At 46.4% G+C, this 22,249-nt stretch overlaps 2 protein-coding genes across 4 annotated transcripts in view; one reads left to right on the top strand and one right to left on the bottom strand.

The window, feature by feature from the left end:
- GSS (glutathione synthetase) overlaps positions 1-15,565 on the top strand; it is a 29,753-nt gene extending 14,188 nt beyond the window's left edge. The window contains exons 3-13 of one of the 2 annotated variants that reach the window (XM_063106270.1): positions 6-151; positions 3,080-3,155; positions 3,465-3,604; positions 4,336-4,452; positions 8,151-8,231; positions 8,333-8,410; positions 9,529-9,595; positions 12,275-12,379; positions 12,977-13,058; positions 13,897-14,086; positions 15,045-15,565. In XM_063106270.1, coding sequence (XP_062962340.1) covers positions 6-151; positions 3,080-3,155; positions 3,465-3,604; positions 4,336-4,452; positions 8,151-8,231; positions 8,333-8,410; positions 9,529-9,595; positions 12,275-12,379; positions 12,977-13,058; positions 13,897-14,086; positions 15,045-15,168 — 1,206 coding nt within the window. In that variant the 3' untranslated portion in view covers positions 15,169-15,565. Of the gene's footprint in view, positions 1-5; positions 152-3,079; positions 3,156-3,464; positions 3,605-4,335; positions 4,453-8,150; positions 8,232-8,332; positions 8,411-9,528; positions 9,596-12,274; positions 12,470-12,976; positions 13,059-13,896; positions 14,087-15,044 lie in introns of both variants that reach the window. The other variant, XM_063106261.1, reaches the window with a different exon arrangement.
- A 471-nt stretch (positions 15,566-16,036) lies between these two features.
- Positions 16,037-22,249, bottom strand: part of ACSS2 (acyl-CoA synthetase short chain family member 2) — a 41,194-nt gene continuing 34,981 nt past the window's right edge. For both annotated transcript variants that reach the window (XM_063092337.1, XM_063092338.1), the window contains 9 exons: positions 21,869-22,002; positions 21,541-21,673; positions 21,403-21,459; positions 21,138-21,218; positions 19,861-19,969; positions 18,181-18,249; positions 17,667-17,843; positions 17,031-17,105; positions 16,037-16,896 (listed from right to left, as the gene is read on the bottom strand). In XM_063092337.1, coding sequence (XP_062948407.1) covers positions 16,769-16,896; positions 17,031-17,105; positions 17,667-17,843; positions 18,181-18,249; positions 19,861-19,969; positions 21,138-21,218; positions 21,403-21,459; positions 21,541-21,673; positions 21,869-22,002 — 963 coding nt within the window. In that variant the 3' untranslated portion in view covers positions 16,037-16,768. The remainder of the gene's footprint in view (positions 16,897-17,030; positions 17,106-17,666; positions 17,844-18,180; positions 18,250-19,860; positions 19,970-21,137; positions 21,219-21,402; positions 21,460-21,540; positions 21,674-21,868; positions 22,003-22,249) is intronic.

The raw sequence follows: 22,249 nt of genomic DNA, 5'->3' as shown, positions 1-22,249 counted from the left end.
ATCAGGTGGTGAGCTATGCCCCATTCACGCTCTTCCCCTCACTGGTCCCCAGTGCCCTTTTGGAGCAGGCCTATGCTGTGCAGATGGACTTCAACCTGCTAGTGGATGCTGTCAGCCAGAATGCTGCCTTTCTGGAGCAAACTCTCTCCAGGTACCAGGTGATGAGGCATGGGAGCGGGGAGGTGGGGGGACGGATGGGAGCTCCTAGAACCAAGGGACTAGAAGACTGGGGAGCCATGATGTGTTGCTGGGTTAGCTGACTGGGTAGGGTAGAGGACAGATAACCCCCAGGAGAAACAAAAAGTAGTAGAATAGGAGACAGGAAAGCTGGTTTCCTTTTTTTTTTTTTTTTTTTTTAAAAAGATGACCGGTGAGGGTATCTTAACCCTTGACTTGGTGTTGTCAGCACCACACTCTCCTGAGTGAGCCACGGGCCAGCCTAGGAAAGCTGGTTTCTAATCCTGGCTTTACCACTTAGTTATATGGCCTCAGACAAATCCCCTTCCTTCTTTGGACCTCAATTTCTTCATCTGAAAAATGTGGAGGTTGTCTTAAATCTAGGATCTTTATTGCTGACAGCCTGTGATCTGTGGCCCCCTGCTTTTAAGACTGGAATTTCCATTTGGAATTAGAGAAGATCAGCCTAGTTTTGCAGGAAAACAGAGGGTAGGGAAGGTTATTGGGTTTAAAGTCACATTTCCTACTTCTTCTCCTAAGCAGTGACCCTTTCTTGTCACCCCAGGCCTCTCATCTTTGGATGGGATGGGGTGCAGATTGGGTCACACCCTTGGCAAAAGGAAACACCCCTGGAGTGTCTTACCCCATCTACCTGTCCCTGTCTCTTCTCCCTTGATCTTTTTCTTCAGATCCTGGAGCAAGTGAAATTTCTTACTTTATTTTAAAATTAAATATAAATAAATCCTTTATTTTAGAATTAAATATATGCAAGGGTACTTCAGAAAATTTGTGGAAAAATAGAATTAAAAGATAATAGGAATCTTTCTATGAACTTTTGAAGATCCTGCATATAAATATTATACATTTATATATATGCTAGAGGTATATATAATTGCATGTCTTTGATTAATTTTTCAACAGAAAACAAGTTTATTTTGTTAGAGATAAAATCTTTTTAAAATGTAGACCTTGGTGTGAGGGTGAGTATGAGAAGGGATCACAATGGTAAGAAGTTTGGAAATCATTGACTTGGAGCCAAACACCTAATGAACCATGAATGTATGAACCCTTCCGTCACCTTCCCCCAAGATCTTTGGCCTGGCTTTTTACCTGTGATTCTGGATTGTAGGAAATATCAAGCAGACCTTCACCCTAATGATGCAATTATGTGGGAGACCTTCCCTGCAGGCCATCTCTGCAGCCCCTGCCTTCCCTTTTCTTCTTACACACACACACACACACACACACACACACACACACACACGCACACACACACGCGCGCGCGCGCACACACACACACACACACACACACACACACACACACACACACACACACACACACACACACACGGTTGAAAGGGAAAATGCGTCCCAACGTCCAGGGTCTGGGAAAGGCCCCCACACACGGTTGAAAGGAAAAATGCATCCCAACGTCCAGGGTCTGGGAAAGGCCTCATGAGAGAGCTGCCCGGGAGGCAGAGGAACAGGGCAGGCCTTAGTTTTTGGCTCCCCCAGCTGGTCTGCTGAGGTCCCTGTAACAAGGCAAGCCTGGAAGTTGGTATTGAGCAGATGTGCAAAGTCTGCCCTGAATCTTGAGAGGCAACCAGTGTAGTAGTTTTTTTTTTTTTTTTAAAGATGACCAGTAAGGGGATCTTAACCCTTGACTTGGTGTTGTCAGCACCATGCTCTCCCAAGTGAGCCAACTGGCCATTCCTATATAGGATCCAAACCCGTAGCCTTGGTGTTATCAGCACCGCACTCTCCCGAGTTAGCCACAGGCTGGCCCAAGTGTAGTGTAAATTACGTGTGAATTCCTTCTCACTGTGCCTCTTCCTGAGGCTCCATAAAAACCATACTGGATGTGCCCTCAGCACATGTCACATGCCACAGCAGCACACTGGGCTATGACGATGAGCCAGCATAAACATGGCCCCCACCCTCAGGTGGTATATTGTTAAACAGGAGAGGTGACACTACTCCTCACACAGATAAAATGGAAAATGGTAACTGCAATCAGTGCTGTAAAGGAGAGGCTCACAGTACTATGAGAGCATGTAGCAGGGGATCTGACTCAGATAGGGAAGGCTTCCCTGAGGAAATCATGTCATATAAGGACTGGTTGAAGAAAAAAAACAGGATATTTAGCTTGGGTCAGAAAAATCTTATTGGAGCACAGGACATAATTGCTGTCTTCTAATCTCTGAGGGCTCTCATGAAGGAGGAAGAGAAGACTAGTCCTGGGAGGTCCCAGAATGGAGGAGAAGCTATGAAAGTTAGGTCAGTCAGAAAGCTTACCAACCATCAGAACTATTCAAGTATAGAATAGTAATATCACATGCCATTTTTGAGTTCATCTTTGGACCAGACATTATGTTCAGTTTTTTAAATGTAATATCTTGTTTACTTTTTGCCACAACTCTACGATATAAATACAATTATTTTCCTCTTCATTTTACAGATGAGCAAACTGAGACACAGAAAGATGAAATGATTTTCTAAGGTTGCCTAGTAGTGAGTGGAAGAACTGGGATTCTTTTTTTTTTTTTTTTTTTTTTTTTGTCGTTTTTTCGTGACCGGCACTCAGCCAGTGAGTGCACTGGTCATTCCTATATAGGATCCGAACCCGCGGCGGGAGCGTCACTGCGCTCCCAGCGCAGCACTCTACCGAGTGCGCCACGGGCTCGGCCCAGAACTGGGATTCTTAACCACTATTCTCTACCTGGTGAAGAGATTCTTACCCACTAAACTTGGAGTCCTGACCACTGTTCTCTACTTGATGGGGCGGGTGTTGAAGTTTTGGCCAGTAGGCCTGGAGAGGATTAAGAGTTAATGGATGAGGGTGGGACTTCTTGACTTTAGGGCCCCATGTGGCCTGGAAAATGTTCTCTGTTTCCTCCTCCAGTACCATCAAAAGAGATGACTTTACTGCTCGTCTCTTTGACATTCACAAGCAAGTCCTGAAAGAAGGCATTGCCCAGGTAACCGTTCCCAGACCCACACCAGTCCAGAAGCTGCCCCTCCCCTCTCTGTATTTTTTTTTTTTTTTTACCAGAAGAATTTGGCCCAGACCCTGAACTAATGGAATCTGCCTCTCACTTGTCTCCACTGGGTTTGTACATCCCAGTGATCAATCCTGGGGTGACCAAAAGAATGACCTTACTGGGTTTGGAAGTGTTAAGTAGTGCCTCTAATCTCTGCGCAGAATTCCCAGTATCTGTCTGCTCTGTGGCTTGGCCCTCAGAGTCAGCCCCTGGGCAGATGTCCTCAGCCTTCAGTTTTCTCCACAGACCGTGTTCCTAGGCCTGAACCGCTCAGACTACATGTTCCAGTGCAACACAGATGGCTCCCCAGCCCTGAAACAGATTGAAATCAACACCATCTCTGCCAGCTTTGGGGGCCTAGCCTCCCGGACCCCAGCTGTGCACCGGTGGGTCCCTTAGGCAGCCCTGAGCACATCCATGGGGTGACAGACTGACGGACCTACAATCACTGGCTGGGCCAAGGATCTCCAACTATGACTGTACCTTCTTGCGCCCTGGGTCATGTGTTTCCCCTACACACACACCACAGTTTCCACTTGTAATTAGATCTTTGGTATGTCAGGGAAAGAAGGGACCTTATGGCTCATCTAGTCCTGCCCCTTTATTATTGTACAAGTTAGTGTTCCAGACAAAGGGAACAGTATATTCGAGGGTCCTGAGGTGAGAAAGAGCTTGACATGTTTGAGGTCCTGAAAGGAGGTCAGAATCCAAGGCAGAGAGGAATGCAGGGGCTTCCATCTGAGGGCTGGATCCTAGCAGCATCCATTTCTAGCTAGCAGTGGTACTCCAGGTTGCTATCATTTCAGACGGTCTGCAGTAGGATTCCAGACAGCACCTGGAGGCCCAGGGTAAGGGGCTCCAGCTCACTGGGAGGCTGGGGTGGGGTGGCATGGGGACACAGGGTCTTAGGGCTCTTCTGGGCATGTGCACCAGGGGACAGGGGTAGGGCAGCCCAGTATTACAGCCTGAAGTGGATCCTCTAGGGTTGTGATGGTAAAGTTCTTTTTAGTGCTCAGCTGATTCTCAGAGTAATGTTTCTATAAGTATCTGTGAGATCATGGGCACAGGGGTCTTCCAGGTCCATCCAATTACTGAACAGCTGTCTCTCTTCCAACAGACATGTTCTCAGTGTCCTGAGTAAGACCCAAGAAGCTGCAAAGATCCTCTCCAATAATCCCAGCAAGGGACTGGCCCTGGGGATTGCAAAAGCCTGGGAGCTCTACGGCTCAGCCAAGTAAGGGTGTGAAAAAGTGGCAGCAGTGTCCTGCTTTAGATTCAGCATTCATGGGTGCAGCAACTTCTTTGCGTGACATAATTAGGGAATGAGAGGATTTTTCTAGGAATAGAAACTTAAACCTTTAAGTGCCAAAATTAATGGAGTTTTGAGCTTCCTTCTTAAATAAGTAATGCTGATTATAATCTAACCTTTACTGGTTGGCTGGAGATCATCGTTATGACTGTCAGCGATTGCATCTTGCTATAATGCAGCAGTACTATACCTAGGATTGGAGAGGTGTGAGGCTGTTTGCCTGCACTAGTGGCTTTACTGCTAGGCTTTAAGTTCTCATTCATAGTTTTCCTGTCTGCTTCCCGATTATCAGCTCTTACTTTTGTTTACTGTTATCAGTGTTCTTGAATTTGGAATCCTCCACTCCAATCTCCATACCTCCTTTCTGATTTGCTATAGTTTGGGAAGTCAAATGATCCGAGTTGTTATGATTGCATCTAAAGAGTGTGAGGGGCTCTTTGATGACTAAGTGAATAAGCTTTGACTTAGGAATTTTACGGTGTCTGTTTTAACTGCTTAGAGGCATTTTTTGCTTCCTTCTTATTTCTCAACCATGTTCCAGATATGTGAAGATGTTAGGTAAGTGATTTCTGGATAATCGACAGGCCACTATATTAGAAGTTATTGCAATGTTAATATGGCATTAATAGTTAGCCCTTAATGAGCACTTACCAGTGCCTATTCTAAATGCTTTACATACAGGATTTCATTGAATCCTCATAACACATGCTCTGAGGGAGGTACTAGTCATCCCCCCTGTTTTACAGATGAGGAAACTGAGGTTCAGAGAAGTGAAATGAATTGTTCAAGGTCAGCTGGTAAATTGGTGGCAGAGCCCAGAGTCTACCTCGCTCCAGAACTGCATTTTTGAGTATTCTTTTGGCTCCAAGAGAGCCTCTCTGGGCTTGCTGAGCCTCACTAAAGCCCAAAAAACCTCAGACTCTGAGCATTTAAAAGTCATCAGACAAATATTCTGTCAAATAGAACTCTTGGCTAGTTGTATTTTAAGAGTGAATCCAGAGGATGGGTCAGCTGGGGAACTGCTGATGGCAAACGCCACTGAGAGTTTCTCCTGCCAGCCTGTGATTAATATGGAGAGAGAAGACTCGTGTGCCCAGAATTAGGTGCTGGTGGGTAGGAGCTGTGTGGTGGCTGAGCTGGAACTGGCTTCTCCCATCATTAGAGTTGGATAGGCTCTTTGACTGACCTGGCACATGACCTTGGCAAGTCAATTTTTTTTCTCTGAGACTCAGTTTCCTAATTTGTAAAACAGGAGTGATAATAATACCTAAAAGAGTGGTAGTGAGAATTAAATGGGATCATGGATCTGAAAAGTGGTTTAAAAAACTTGGTGTAGGAGGCTGGCCAGTTAGCTCAGTTGGTTAGAGAATGGTATTATAACACCAAGGTCAAGGGTTCGGATACCCATACGTGCCAGCTGCTGAAAAAAAAGAATAAAAGTGCTAAGAGCAGATAGGGCTTACCAGTTAGCTCAGTTGGTTAGAGTATAGGGCTGCTAACACCAAGGTCCAGGGTTTGATTTATGTATTGGCCAGCTGCCAAAAAAATAATAATTATAATAAAAATAAGTAAATTGATGTGGATCATTATGTGGTACGTTCAATAATAATAATGGCTACCATTTAACAAGTACTAGTTTTATTTTATTATTTTTTAAAATGTTTTGTTTTTGTTTTCGGTGGCTGGCTGGTATGGGGATCCAAACCCTTGACCTTAGTGTTGACCTTGGTATTATAACACTGTGCTCTAATCAACTGAGCTAACTGGCCAGCCTGCTAGTTTTATTTTATACAAGAGTAAACTGAGGCTCAGAGAGGTTGAATAACTTATGCAAAGTTATTTAACTGATGAGTTTAGAATTCATCTGCCTCTAAAGCCTGTTCTGTTACACTCCAAGAGATGTGGTCCCATAGTATAGATTGAAAAACTGCATTTGAAGAGCAGATGAATTTTCATCAATTATCTCATGCTTTTACAGTTTTTTTTAAAAGGAAGCTTGGAAAATGAATTATGATTTCAATTTAGGCAAACTCTTTTAAAGCATAAGGGACTGTGGTTGGAATGAGTAGAATAAACAAAGGGGATTCTTGGTGATAAAAGGTTGGGAACTATGATCTACTTAACACCCTTATTTTATAGATGGGGAAATCAGGCCCCAAGGAAAGAAACTGACATGACGACCAAGGACACACCACAAGTCACGGGCAGTGCCAGGACTAGGACTCAGGTGTCTTTGCTCCCAGCTAGCATGCTATTGCCACTTCACCTTCCTGAGCTGACAACTTTCCTAGGCCTGCTACCAACAGACTACTCAGAACTAAAGGCAGGAGGAGGGAGAATATGTTTTCTGGTCTGACTCTGATTGTTTGGTAGGTGGCAGGCTGGCTTAATTGGCCAGGGCATGCAGTTCCACTTCAGCCTATCGCCTCCAGCTTTCCTCCTCCACCCCTTCTTGGAGGTGAGCCAGCCTGGGCCAGGTGCCACACACACCCTGCCACATCCCCCCACCCATGAACTGAGCAGTTCCAGCTGCAAAGTGAAGAGCAGGGCCACTGACCCTCAGGACTCCCTCAGGGCAAGATGGCTTGTGAGTGCACCACTACTAGCTTGTCTTTCAGATACCCAGCCTAAGCCAAGGCTCAGCTTAATGTCATGTCTGACCTCATGAGATTTCAGGCAGGCCGGGAGAGGAAGTGTAGTAGAACCTATATTTTGGCTAAGTGGAAGGGAGTCAGGCAAACAGAGTTTATTCCAAGAGATTCAGCTAAGGTAGGGGGATTCACAGACAAACAGACAAGAGGCCAGTACAGGAGGTCAGGAATATACACTGAGAATCCTAAGCCAAAGTTTGGATTTCCAAGGGTCTTAACAAGAAGCAACAGTCACAGAGCAGCACAGCTACAGCAAAAATGGAGTTTGGTACTGCTGAGCATTGGCCCTAAGAGTCTGGTGGGGGGCTGGACCTATCTTTGACAACTGAAAATACTTTAGCTGGCAGCCAACAGACAATTCTCTGGCATAAGTTTTTCCGAGTCCTCAAGCCCCTGCTTCTTTAAGAAACACATGGATAAACAGAGATGAAAAGTCCATGGCCCAGTGTACATCACAAAAATATTGGGAGGCCCCAGGAAATAATGCCTTATTTTCAGTTGCCTCTATGGGTTTCTGTAGGGTTCCATTTAGCTATTCTGTTTCAGGCAAGAACCACACTCTTTTAATATATGTGTTACAATTTAGTAGTAGAGTCATTAGCCTCCAACCCCCAACATTGTTCTTTTATAGAATATTCTTCAATACTTCCACCTGTTTATTCTTTCAGAAAGATTCTAGAATCATTAAGTTCTAAGAAAAAGTCCTCTTGGGTTTTTGAGATGGTTTTAAATCTAAGTTTTAATTTGCACAGAAAATTATCATTACAATATTTCATCTACCCACTGGAGAAGGAGCAGATACATCTTCATTTTTATAAGTTCCCTATTTTCAGAAAATAATGTATATCTCTGAGCCTCAGGTGTTTATGCCTGAGGCAATCCCAAGTTGAGGGAATCTCATTCCTAGAAAGGATGGGACAGAGGAAGGACAAGCTCTGTAGCAGCCTCGGGCCACCTATGCTCTTTTCCCAGTGCTCTGGTGCTACTGATTGCTCAAGAGAAGGAAAGGAACATATTTGACCAGCGTGCCATAGAGAATGAGCTACTGGCCAGGTAGGTAAAGGAGGGGGGACCTCCAGGTGTGGCCTCAGGATTGGGGAAGGCCACTCAGAACATAGCATCTACTCCCTCTGATTCTTGCCCATCTTTCCCAGGAACATCCACGTAATCCGGCGAAGATTTGAAGATGTCTCTGAAAAGGGGTCTCTAGACCAAGACCGGAGGCTCTTTGTGTAAGCATTGCCAAGGACCCAACAGAAGGCTGGTTTATGAAAGTCATCTTGCCAACTTCTTCCCCCAAATGATCTTTTCTTCTGGGAGATGTGATGGCTTACTTCCTTCTCTCTTATTTTTTGAGATAGTTCATCCTCCCAGGAAATTTTGGAGAAGGCTAGCCAAGCTCTTCTTCAAACAGGTTGTATCAGAGGTGTTGACATTCTGGATAAAGGCCTCCTTAAAAATAACCTTGGTTTTCATATGCCCCCCAGATCCCAAAAGTTTTCTTGTCTCTCTTAGTGGCAAGCCAAGGCCGGCCTGAGCAGTTGGTCTGGGCTGTCAGGGAAGAAGAGCAGCTGGCTCATTCTGTGATTGATCTGGATGCTGCTCTCTGAGCTCAGGCCTGGATTGTGACCCAAGCCAGACCCTGCCCTTCCTTCTAGGGCCCCCCCACCAGGTGGCTTTACTGCCAAGTATTTGGGTAGCATTATAGCACACATAGTTAGACCTAAAACTCTGTGATTGTTAAAATTGCGAACCTCCATGGAATTTTACAATATCACTTACTATTTTTTAAATGTGCTTTTATCATAACAAAACAAAGTAGTTACTTTGCAGATAAACCAGACATTATCAAATAGATCCAAGAAAAGGGGAAGAAGTTTAAAAAGATAGTCTGTGTCTTGACTCATAATTTTTAATCTCCCCCATCATCACTCCTGCCACTTAAAAAAAAAAAAATCTCAGCCTGGTTCCATCTACTTTAAGCGGCAAGAATATAAGTTTTGCTAAGCATGGCAATGTGATTCTGCTGCTTGGTAATTTTGAGCCCACATTTTTTTGAACTTACCTAATTTGATTCTGGTTACCTTCTTGTTTCCCTCTAGCCTTCCTAGAATGACTCTAGATCTGGAATATTCTAAAGCATTCTTTACTGCACACCTCTGTGTTTTTAGTGAAAGCACTGATAGTGTGGGGATCTACTTCCACTGCTTCCAACGAACCCCTGTCCAGGCTCCCCCTGTGGACTGCCTTTCAAGAAAGCTAAATTTGTTTTGATGTACCCTGAAATAGATGGAACCACTGAACATATCATATAATTTAATACAGCAGCTTTCTCCATCCTATGTTCTAGGGATGGCCAGGAAGTTGCTGTGGTTTACTTCCGGGATGGCTACATGCCAAGTCAGTACAGTCTGCAGGTTGGTATTTATGTTAGATCATCCTTTGCCTCCTGGGACCTGCCAGAGCTCCACAACTCAGGTGGCACAACAACTTGGATTTTTCCCTGACTCCTAGCTTCAGTTCTTCCTCGGGGAACTTGCTGCTGTAACCTCCTATTTTCCCATTAGCTTTCTGCTACCTCTCACTCTACAAACACACTGTCTTCTAGAATCTGAATCCTCAGGAATCCATGGTGCTTCAGCTACTCACACTGTTTCCAGAGATATGCTGGTAAATGTTTAACAACCATCTTTCTTGGGGGAAAAAGCCTCAGTTTATGGCATTTGCTGATTTCTGTAGTTTAAATACATCCACCATAGCCAATATCAAGCTATCCAACTTAATATCTCTGAACATAGAGTTGAGAAGACATGGGTACAGTCAGCTCTCCCTACTTTATGCAAGCTAATTCCAGCACACAACTGACCATTTTCTTCCTGCCAACTCTTACCTCTCCTTTATCTGAGCCTGTAAGTTTTTGTCTACTCCTTCATGTTAATGACAGTAATGATGATATTGCCTTATCCTGCTATCCTACTGTACAGTTTCAAAATTACTTTTCACATCCATTATTTCATTTAACCCTTAAAACCGCCCTGTGAGGTATATAATTATCCCATTATACAGATGGAGAAACTAAGGTTTGGAGAGATGTGGAAGCTTGTTTAAGGTTCCACAGCAAGTTCCCAGGCTTTCTGACTCTCAGGCTGGTGATGGTATTCCCAGTATACCATTCTTCTCCCCTGCTCCTAATGTCCACACCATGGAGAGGCTGAGAAGCCAAGCTTTCAGTTGGGAGAAGGTAAAGGAGGAAATAAGTCAGAAAATACCATGGGTAGTGGACCGGGGTCATAAGCCTGACTCTGCCTCTGTGTGACCATGAACAGGCTCTTGACACTCTCTGGGTCTCAATTTCTATAAACTGAGAGAGATACACTAAAAAATTGAGGGAGCTCTTCCAGGTCTATAATTCATCTAGGATTCCCCCTGGGTTGAGCTCTGTAGGGGGAAGCTCTGTAGAGGCAGCAGCTCTATAAAAGGTCCTTTCCTCTAGAGGTGGTTAGCAATGGTGTGAACTTGGTGACTAGAGAAGAAAGAAACTATTGGGAAAGTGGATCCAGATTTCAGGATAGGGGTATTAGGGAAGGGGCCAAAGAAAACTTAAGGAGTGAAGAGGTTGAGCTAACAAGGAAGGAAAGTACTGTATAAGAAGGGACATTTTTAGGGAACTAAGAAGCTCAGACCAGGTTTATAAAATGGAGGTAGATCTGCAAAGCTCAGTGACTTGCTAGGTGGCCCTGGGAAAGTCCCTGATCATCTTTGGGTTTTGCTTTCCCTGCTTCTAACATAATGGGATACTTCTCTGGGTTTATTTTGTGTTCTGGGCACCCGTGACTCTGCCTGGGACACCAGACTAGTAATTAAGTGGCTGGGGTTATTGATGAAGATCAGGTAAAGGTGCTGCAGGTGGACCAATTGTATCAAAAGAAGGACAGCATTGGGTGGAGCATGGGGGTTGCACCTCAGGCCATTTCTTTGATCCTGCTGTGGGCACTTTGCTGTGCTCTAGAGGCAAGGGCAGTGCCTGAGAATGGGGACCAGTGCCTGGGAGGCATGATTTTCTACTGTTTCCCTGCCTCATATACCCTAAGCTCCTGGTACAACAGACCATTCATCCTTGATTACCCACCTGCAGACCTTTGCTCATATTATTCTGTTAGCCTGAGTATCCCTTCTCCATTGAGTCTCTCCTGTCAGACTCTGTCCTTCAGGACCCCACTCAACTTTCACCTCATTCTGCAACAATAACAAATATTTATTGAGCACCTGCAAAGTGCCAGGACCTGTGTTAGACACTGGGGATACAACAGAAAATAAGGCAGACAACAAGGGTCTGTCCAGTCCTTATGGAGCTCACAGTCTGGTCAGAGAGATGAGCATCAGAAAGTAAACCAAAACAGAAAAATGTTTTTTTCTAGTTTTGGGTAACTGCTTTGAATGAAACAACAGAGTGAAAAGTTAGTTATGGGAAACCCACATTAAATAGGGTATTCAGGGAAGGCTTCTCTGAAAAGGTGACTTTGAGCCAAGACTTAAAGATGAAAAGGATCCAACAATCATGGGAAAAGCCAAATGGAAGAGAATTTCAGGCAGCAGGAAAAGCAGCAAAAGCCCTGAGGAGGAAATGAGGTTTGTGTATTTGAGGAATGACAGGTCTGTGTGGCTAGATTGTGGGAGTGTGAGGTGGGGTGGGATGGCATGGAATAAGGTTAAAAAAGTAGACAGGAGCCTGCCGAGTCTTATAGGCCATGGTAAGGAGTTTGGATTCTATTTAGAATACAGTGGGAAGCTGAGCTCATAAACAAGTGTTCCACCCCCTTCAAACGTACTCATTAGTTTTTCTACACCCTTACACCTTTTGTCATTTTCCCTTTTAATTATAGTTATATATCATTGTGCTAGACTGTGAGCTCCCTACAGGCAAGAATCCCGCAGAATGGGAAGGGTCTCACCTGCTTCACAAGGATGTTGCAATGATTCTGGGAGATAATGAATGTGAAGGTACAAAGCATGATACCTGGCACCTGATGGATGCCCAGCAAGGGTCAGCTGAAATGAAAAAAAGTTGAATTCCTTTTGTCTTCTTCCTTCTGCAGAACTGGGAAGCACGCCTGCTGCTGGAGAGGTCATGTGCTGTCAAGTGCCCAGACATTGCCACCCAGCTGGCTGGGACTAAGAAGGTGCAGCAGGAGCTAAGCAGAGTGGGTGTGCTGGAGGTGTTGCTCCCTGGCCAGTCAGAGGCTGTGGCCCGCCTCCGTGCCACCTTTGCTGGCCTCTACTCATTGGACATGGTGCGTGGGCAGCCTGTATCTCCTACCACAGGCCTCCTAGGTGACAGAGACCTGGAGCACAGTTTTGGGGAGGATGGAGCTAGCATTGTGGTTGTTGTTTTGACTTGGGTCAGTGATGCCCTGGAGAATGCCTAGAGCCCTGGGGAGAGGCATAGACTCATGATGGGAAGACAGGAGCTGGAATCCATTGCATACACCCTCAGCAAAGGTGGAGATGGGGATGGCAGCCAGGAGAAGGGACTGAGGCAGATAGCAGTAATGGAGGAGTATCTTTCTAGCTCCTGTGCAGAGTACTGAACTGTTGCCAGAAAAAGGCCTGTTATTGCATTTACTGCTGCAGGGGGTTGTAGGGGGTCACATCTAGATAGTAGCATCCAGCCTGAAGGAGCTTATTGGCTGTTCCGCCTCTTGTTCTTCCTCTGATGCTGCTCTGTGTGACCAGCTGGACCTCAGCTGTTGTTTCTTTAGCCTTAAAACTGCTGGTGACTGCTTTCTGCCTCCTGCCAGGGTGAAGAAGGAGACCAGGCCATCACCAAGGCCCTTGCTGCCCCTAGCCGGTTTGTGCTAAAGCCCCAGAGAGAGGGTGGAGGTAGGTGGATCCTTCTTTGCAGGACTGCTCAGTGAAAAGGGCTAACAGCCTGTCTCCAGTGATCAACGGTACAGTCCCAGGCTCAGGGGATACTAGAGGAATTGATGCAGACCCCACCTTGGACAGCGTCCCCTGAGACCCTGTGGCCAAGTGCTGTGGAGCACAGGGGAAGGTTTGGACAAGTTTTAGTCTGAGGGGCCTGAGGGTAGATTGTGGGGAAGCAGGTTGGGAGCATATTAGGAGGTTGCAGGGAATAAACAGAGGTGATGAAGAGGGAAGAGTTAAATGTGACTCAGGGATGTCTTTGGCCTGATTGGGAGTGGGAAGATCCAGGAGGGTCAGGTTCAGGCAGAAGTAATGAGTTCTATTTGGACATGTTGAGTTTGTTTTGGGGGACTGTGAGACATTCATGTGATGTCTAGAGCTGGGAGCTTGAGTTAAAAAGATTTGTGAGTTAACTTATGGGGTATAGATGGAGAATTGGGAGGAAGAGATCTCTGAAAAAAAGGTACAGAGAGGAGAGAGCAAGGGTAAAGGACCAATTCCCAGGAAACCCCACTATTTAAAAGGAGAAGGATCCAGTAATGTAGGCTAAGAAGGAACAGCCATATATAGGTAGAAGAAGAACCAGGGCAGGACATGTGGCAGATAGTGTGTTCCCTTGTGTAAGCGCTCTCCTGTCAAGGTGACTTTCCCTCCTTGGGAGCCAAATGTGTTCTGGCTTCACTGAGCTAGTGTCAGGAACTGAGACTACTGTCTTGCCCACATGGCCCCAGATGTGAGGGCACGGGGTGGAGGTGGGCAGAGGGCCTAGGGTGACTGGCCAGTCTAATTGCAGGTAACAACCTGTATGGTGAGGAGATGGTGCAGGCCCTGGAGCGGCTGAAGGACAGCGAGGAGAGGGCTTCTTACATCCTCATGGAGAAGATCGAACCTGAGCCTTTTGGGAATTGCCTGCTACGTCCTGGCAGCCCTGCACGAATGGTCCAGTGCATCTCAGAGCTGGGCATCTTTGGGGTCTATGTCAGGTGAGCCAGTCAGGAGGAGCACCTTCCTTGCAGGGGTGCCAGCCAAGTAAACCTAGAGGGAACTCTGGACAGTCAGGAATCCTGGGCTTCCATCCAGTCCTGCCAATCCCTAGCTTTGTTATGTATTTCCTTACCTATTAAATGAGGCCAAGGACTCAAGACCTGCCCACCTCACAGGGCTATCATATGAAGCCCAGATTAGAAGTGCTTTGCAACTGTAAAGGAAATTCCAAGTAGTACCAAGAAGATTCAGAAAATACAGTCTAACAATCCAGGACTAGAAGGAGACTCCAGGGAGGAAGAGAATTTGGGTCTAGCTCCTAGTCCACTGGGGATTCTGGAGAAAGGGGAAATGTACCAGCTAGGGGATACTCAGTGGATCTGAAAGGCTGAGGGGCCCCTGGGTTTGGATTTGAGCACTAAGAATCAGAAAGAGAGGAGGACCTGGGAATTTGCAAGGAACGGTTCCTGGTCCCTCATACCACTTCTTGCAAAATACTTACTTCAAGGTCAGAGCAAGATAGGGATACCAGATCCTACCATGCTCCCCACCAGAGCCTGCCCTCTTTACAACCTCCCCTCTAACCACTTGCAGTATTCTCCCCAACCCCTACCATAGCCATCTAGAGAAGGAAATTTATAGTTACGGACATGAAATGTGAGCCTGGCATCATGCTAAGCGCTTTTCCTGTTTTAATTAATTCTCATGACCTGCAAAGTAAGGGGTATTATTCCTATTTTAAATTGAAGAAATTGATATTTAGAAAAGCTAAAGAACTTGCCCAAAGACATAGAGCTAATAATTTCCAAGCTAGGATGCAAACCCAAATCTGACTCTATACCCAAGACAGTTCTAGGATTTTAATCAGTTTCCTATGTACTGCTCAGCTGGGACCAGTCTTGGGTTTGGAGGCTGAGTCCAGGTGATGTTGTGTGTCTCCTGCCCCTATTTCTGTAGGCAGGGAAAGACACTTGTGATGAACAAGCACGTGGGGCATCTACTTCGAACCAAAGCCATGGAGCATGCAGATGGTGGTGTGGCAGCAGGAGTGGCAGTCTTGGACAACCCATACCCTGTGTGAGGGCAAATCCAGGCCAGCTTGGACTTCACTCAAGAGACTTTCTGTCACTGTACTTGTCATTTCTCTCCTAGCCCTCCTCCAATCTCAGAAGGGCTGGTCTCTTCTAAAGACCTCCTGGGTCTTCATGGAAGGGTAAATGCTGGGTACCTTCCTCCAGCTCTCCATCTGAGGACCAGAAAAGCTGTTTTCCTTAGATGAGAGTTAGAGGCCGCCAAATCCTTGGGTGTGGGTATAACTGAAGGGTAACTGCTTTGAGGTAAAGATCCATAAACCCTGCCACCCTCCTGTCAGCCCCTCATCAGCCTTTACAACGTTCCAGTGCCTGACTTGGGATAGGACTGAGAGGTAGGAGGAGGCAGAGTGGAGGGGCATAGCCTTTCCCCAACGCTGCCTTAAATAAATCTACATTGTTGATTCTGTGATTCCTTGCTTTGTGTGTAGTGGGGAGGGGGAGCTATAATCTAGGTCGGCCCACTTAAGGTGGATTGGAGCAGGGGAGGTGATTGGGCTATAATCAGGGTCTCCCTAGATCCAGACCCCATAAGGGGATCGTGAAGTTTCAATCCTTAGTTACCCACTGGTGCTCCTACAGAATCATAGTGATTCTGGCAGGAGCCCAAGAGGAAAGGCAACCATGATGGGACATCACAACTGTGAACTGGCTTCAATTGCTTTCCTACTTAGTTCAGAGGCTTGTCAAAGGGCCTGGGAGTGAGGCCCTACCTAGCTCTGCCCAAATCAAAAGTTCCAGAAGGAAGATAATAGGGTAGTCCTGGGTAATACCACTCCCTTTCCCATCTGTCACAAAAATCAGAGCAGCTAATGAGTACACAGCCTGAAAGATCTAAGAAAACAACTCACCACTCTCTTGAGGTCACAGACTTTATTCCTACAACCACAGGACTTGAGCACAACTGAGGCAAGAAAAGAGTTTCATCTGAGACTGTCTCTCATGGGCAGGTCTCTGTTCAGGGGAGGGTGGAAAGAGAGGACAAGGAAGACAAGTTCCTCTGGCCCTAGGAACAAAATACATCCACTCCTTTAAGGAAGCAGATGATCTGAAAACCCTCTGGAGACTGAACCTGCCTGAACCCTGGAGCAAATGGGCAGACAGTACTGCCATCTGGCACAAAAGGGAATTCAGACCCAGAACAGAAGCAGCAAAGTATTTAAAAAACAATAATCAATTGTTCCTTGATCTACAAAGTGTTGTTTCTAAGGGCAAGTGCATGCCCGATATAAGTACTGGTGCTTCCTGAGAGAGCTGACAGGATTACACAGCTGCCTCTCTGCTTTCGTCTAGGCTCTCACTTGCCCTCTGAACACTTAACTTGAGTTGGGGATGTGGCCTTTAGGTCCCTGTTCTGGGCTGAGAGCTCTTTGCAGTCTGAGGCTGACCTAGGCCCTATCCCTTCTACCTGGCAGTCACAGGAAGTTGTCTCCATGCAGGGACAAAGGTGGTTCCTGGGTCCCAGTCAGCTGGTTAAGGAAGGTGGTGTGGGTCAGTACTGGCTCTCAGCACTCCTGGATGGGGTCAGGGAGGATGTGCAAAACTGGAGAGCCAAGCAGGGGGAATCCTGAGTAAAGAACAGGGTCTCGTTCACAGGATGGTCAGGCAGCGGTGGCTGAAGAGGTGACTGATAATGGATGGGTCAGCCACAGTAGACATGTCCCCCAGGTCATGGTCATTCTGAGCAATCTTCCGAAGCACTCGCCTCATGATTTTCCCTGGAGACCACAGGCCTCTGGTTACTTGGTGACAACACTGACCCACCCCAGCCCTGCCAAAGGCTTTCATCCACACACACCCAGCCACCACTGGGCCTCGACCCTTCCCAATCCCTGGAAGCCCCTGAACATACCTGAGCGGGTTTTAGGCAAGCCAGGTGCATTCTGGATGTAGTCCGGTGTGGCAATGGGGCCAATCTTTTCTCTAACTGAAACCAACAAATCATCAAGCATTTCTTCAGCACCCTTAGCCAGACTTCCCAAAAGTAAGGTAGAGATGGCTTAGTTTCTCACCTGTTTCCTCTTCAAGAACCTGCCCACAGAGTCATTCTCACTTTCTCTCTTTCTCTCTCTAACACAATGTCTCTTTACTCTCATTTTTATCTTAATCCACCTTCATGGAACTCAGGCTCTAGAATTAACCTGCTAAAGTCTAAATCCTACCTTTCTAGCAGTGTGGCCTTGTGCAAGTGATTTAACTTCTCTAAGTCTCAGTTTCTTCATCTTTCGAATGAAGGTAACAATAGAGTCTATTTCACAAGGGTGACAGAGATTAAGTGAGATAAGGCATCTTAAGCACTTAGCCCAGGGGTGGCACAGAGAAAGTATTCTGTAAATGTTGGTTATTATTATTATCCTAGTGGAAAGACCAGAGGAGACTGAGCAGGAAGAGGGCGATCAGCCCCCGGGGCTTCTGGGATCTTTGTGGCAGCTCACTCAGCCCCCCCCCCCCCAACAACTTGCAGTCCCTGCCCGGGGAGGCTCCTCACTCTGCTTCTTGAGCTCCTCGGTGAGGCTGGGGCTGAAGGTGTGGCCATCACACAAGGTAACAAAGCAGTAGAGGCATTCGCCCTTCACAGGATGAGGGTGGCCTACCACGGCTGCCTCCACAACAGCCTCATGTTCCACAAGTGCTGACTCCACCTCCGCTGTACTCAGCAGGTGTCCTGGTCAAGGGAAAGGAAGGGCCATGAGAGAGATTCCAGCCTCTGCCCCAGCCCCTGCTCCATTTGTATCCACAGGACAGTCCTGGCCTGGTCAAATGGGGAAGGACCTTCATTCATTCTTCACATGGCATGCTTCCAATTACCCCATCATCCCAGTTTCCCTCTAGGCACATTCAAGTGTTCATCACTCTTCCTCCAAAACCTGGGCCCAGAACTGAAAGCTGCACTCCACACATTGTCTGGCCAATGTACAGTCCCGGCTCCCTCAGAAGGCTTTGGCTGGGAGTTGCCAGGAGAGCTGAGTTAATGTGATGGGAAGGTGGTCCCTGGCCCTCACCAGATACATTCAGCATGTCGTCAATCCTGCCAGTGATCCAATAATAGCCATCCTGGTCCCGCCGGCAGCCTGGGAAGAAATTCACAACATAATAAATACCCCACAGTAGGATACATGATCCACATTACCAAACAGTCACACCCACTGCCATAGCCTTCTAACAAGTCTTCCTGCTTCTACTCCTGCCCACTGTGGTAGCCAGCCTCCGAGATGGACTTACTGATCTCTGCCTCTTGTTATTCATGGCCCTGCATAGTTCTCTCTGTACTAGGGTTAGTCCTTGTGATCAACTGAATTTGGCAGAGATGATGAAATGTCACTTCTGAGATTAGGCTATAGAAGACACTGTAGCTTCTGTCTTGGTTGTTTTCTCTCAGATTATTAACTCTGGGGGGAAGCCAGCTCTGTGTAGAAGCCCATGTGGTAAGGGACTGAGGATTCCCTCCAACAGCCACATGAGTGAGCACGGATGTTGGTCCTCTAGACTCAGTCAAACCTTTAGATGACTGCAGACTCTACCAACAGCTCAACTGCAACCCACAAGAAACCCTGAACAAGAACCACCCAGCTAAGATGTTCACAGAATCCTGATCCCCAGAACCTATGTTAGATAATACAATATTTGTTGTTTAAACTTCCAACTTTGGGGGTAATTTGTTCCATGGTAATAGATAACTAATATGAGAGTACTTCAAAAAGTTTATGGAAAAACAATTAAAAGATAATACAAATCTTTCCATGAACTTTTTGAAGTACCCTTGTACACCCATCTAAAGTCTATTCTCCATAAAGTAAAGTTATTTTCTAAGCAGTAAATCATTTATTACCCCCTACTTAAAACCTGTAAATGTCTCCTGCTGTACTTTGAATAAAATCCAAACACCTCACAATGGCACACGAGACCCTATACTGTCTACCTCTCCAGCTTCATATAATATTCCTCCCTTTGCTCACTACACTTCAGTCTGTTCCTCAGACATTTCAAGCTTGTGTCTGTCTGCACAGAGCACTCTTACTCTAGATTTCTCCATGCTTAGCTCCTCACCCTTCCGGTCTCTGCCCAAATGTCTTTTCAGAGAAGCCTTTTCTGACCATCCCAGGAATAGTAGCCATCCCTGCAGATACTCTTTATCACATTATCCTGTTTAGTTGTCTTCATAGCACTTATCTCTACTTATTTTCTTGGTTGCTGGGTTTATTGTCTGTCTCTTCTTACTAGAATGTAAAGGCCCATGAGAGCAGAGACCTTGACTACATTACTCACAGTAATATCCCCTGTGCTTAGATCAGTGTGGGGGCATAGTACGTGCTCAATAAATATTTCTGGATGAATGCATTGGTGGATGAACAAATGGACAAACACAGGCTCCAAACGTGAGGACACATATGACACAGTAATACACACTGCCACATGCCCCATCTGTTTTAACACAAGAGCAAGAAATAAGGTCCTCTTTCCTCAAACATCCAATCTCAGATGGCACCATCCTGAGACCCTTCCTGCAATACTCATTCCTGCTCTTATAATCTTCTCTGTAGCTCTACCTGGATACTGGACACTGACAGGTAGGACACGTTTCTCTCTCTGTTTTTGTCACCCCTAGCCAACTCTTCCTGAAAATGGAAGGGGAAGGTACATGTCTTAGTGGTAAGCGCGGGAAGGGGATAGCCAAGGCTCACCATCTCCTGTCACGTAGTACCCAGGGAACTTCTTAAAATAGGTGGTCTCAAAACGTTCATGGTTCCCATAGACTGTGCGCATGATCCCTGGCCAGGGCTGCTTGAACACCTGGGGAGTGAGGAAGGCACAGTGATCACGTTTGCTATGCTGTCTCACTGGAAGACAAAGCTCTGCTAAGCCTGAGGGAAAATGTCCTGAATGCTATACCTGAGAAGTATGACAAGTGTAGACTTTGGAGATAGATAATCCTGGCTTAGAATCTCAACTCTGCTACTTACTAGCTGTATGACCTCAAGTAAGTAACTATCTTTCTGAGCTTCAGGATCCTTATCTTTGAGCCAGAGAATATAATTTCTATCTTCCAAAGTTATTGTGAGGACTAAATTAATAGTATGTGGAAATTACTTAGCACAGCATTCTGTTAGTGATGAGCATTTAGTAAATTAGAGTCTTCTTTTTAGTAACCCTTGGGAAAGTGGGTCTGGTTTGATGCAAATGAAAACAGCCATATATAAAAAAAGTGGGACCTACACATGAGTAAATTATTATTTCCCAATCAATAATGTTCTATGGCAGCAGATTGATGGGATGGATGGAATTCTAGGCTAAGAGTCAGAAGGTCTGGATTCAAGTCCTGCCCCTGTTACTAACTTGCTCTTGGGAAAGTGAAATGGGGTGGGGTTGGGGGGCTGGTGAGGTCTTTACAAGTACTAATACAACAATCATAACAGCTAACATTTATCAAGCCCTATTAGGTTCTGTACCAACCTTCGCAAGGATTATATAGTATAACCAAGCAACCATAGGAAACAAAGTTACTATTATAACCCTATTCTACAACTGAGAAGATTTAGGTTCAGAGGGGTTAGGTAGCTTATCTGAGGTCACAGAGAGGCAGGGCTAGGATTTTAACCCAGGCAGGCTAATTCCAGAGCTTAAAGGATTTTCCACCACTTTAATGAAGTCTCCTTTCTCTAGAATGTTTGTCAAAGGAAGACTTGGGACTAAGTCTTCCAGACCCAAAAAGGTACCATCAGATATCTTTGAGCAAACTCTAAAAAGACCCTTAAGAACCTCATGGGCCAAAAGGCAGAGGTGCATGCAAAGTATCCAGAAGGATCCCCCCAGGGGTCTCTCAGAGAGGATTAACCTCCAACCATGGAGCTTCAGTCCTAAGCAGCTACCAGGAAAGATTACGTTATAAACTCTAGAGCAAAGTACCCTTGGTGAACCCTTTTCCCCTCTCCTCAAAGATCCCCTAGGGCCAGGGCCTTACCAGATAACCTTCAGCTTCACCTTCCAACTCTTCCCCAAACTCACTCAGGATTGCAGGAGCTACACCAAAGAACGGGAAGGTCTAGAAGCAAACGGGAGACAGACCCAAGAAGAGAAATGAGGCAATTCTGACTCAATTCACAAGGAGACATACAGAGCCCCAAATTCTTCACACATAAGTCCAGTCCCCCAGTCTCTACCTAGGCCAGATGCCCCAAGACTCTACCCCTGCCTAGCCCAAGACTAGCTGGGGGAGCCTCACTCACAGCAGAACCAGGCTTCATGGGTGTGGCACCAGGGAGGGGAGTCAGCATGTGGCCACCCTGTGGAAGTCAGAGATCAGGAGTTTGGGTCAGTCTTCCCACATTGTCCCTTACCCCCAGCCTTCTGAGCCCCTCACTCACTGTCTCTGTTTGCCAGAAGGTATCCACGATGGGGCAGCGCTGGGCACCTACCACCCGGTGGTACCACAGCCAGGCCTCAGGGTTGATGGGTTCACCCACTGTGCCTAGCACCTGCAAGGATGCCCGGCTATGCCTTGGGCAGGGGAGTGGGAGAGAGGAAGGCTCTAAGTACCACTGGGAGCCAGGATACACATGCCCAAGCTCTTCTCTAGCCCCCTCCCCTATTCTGGTTCAGGGAGTTGTGACAATGGAAAGGAAGAGACTGTACAAAGGCCAGCACCCAGCTCTGAGGGATACCCATGGGGCAGCAACTGGGGAGGCATCTCACTTGGTGACAGGTTCATCTCCAAACTTCATGAGCAGACGGATGGCTGTGGGTGCTGTGTAGAACTTGGTCACCTTGTATTTGTCCACGATGCTCCACAGGCGGCTCTCATCCGGGTATGTGGGGATCCCCTCAAACTGACCCCAATAAAGGCTGATCATTTCCAGTTCTTCCCAATGGTCCTTCCATTTCCCTGCCATTCCCCCAGGTTCAGTCTTTTGCCCTTTCTGACCAACCATGTCTTCATTCCCTGACCAGACAAGCTAAGAGACCTTCTTAGTCAGGATACACAAGCCGCTTAGGACTCTTTCTCTAGGAAACAGATTGTTGTATAAGTCCCCCTGCCTCTAGGCTGAGTAGCATTGGGAGGTAGTAACCTAGCAT

This window comes from Cynocephalus volans, chromosome 1, assembly GCF_027409185.1.
Source record: "Cynocephalus volans isolate mCynVol1 chromosome 1, mCynVol1.pri, whole genome shotgun sequence".
Taxonomy (NCBI): Eukaryota; Metazoa; Chordata; class Mammalia; order Dermoptera; family Cynocephalidae; genus Cynocephalus; species Cynocephalus volans.
This window is presented reverse-complemented; position numbering and strand designations above follow the sequence as displayed.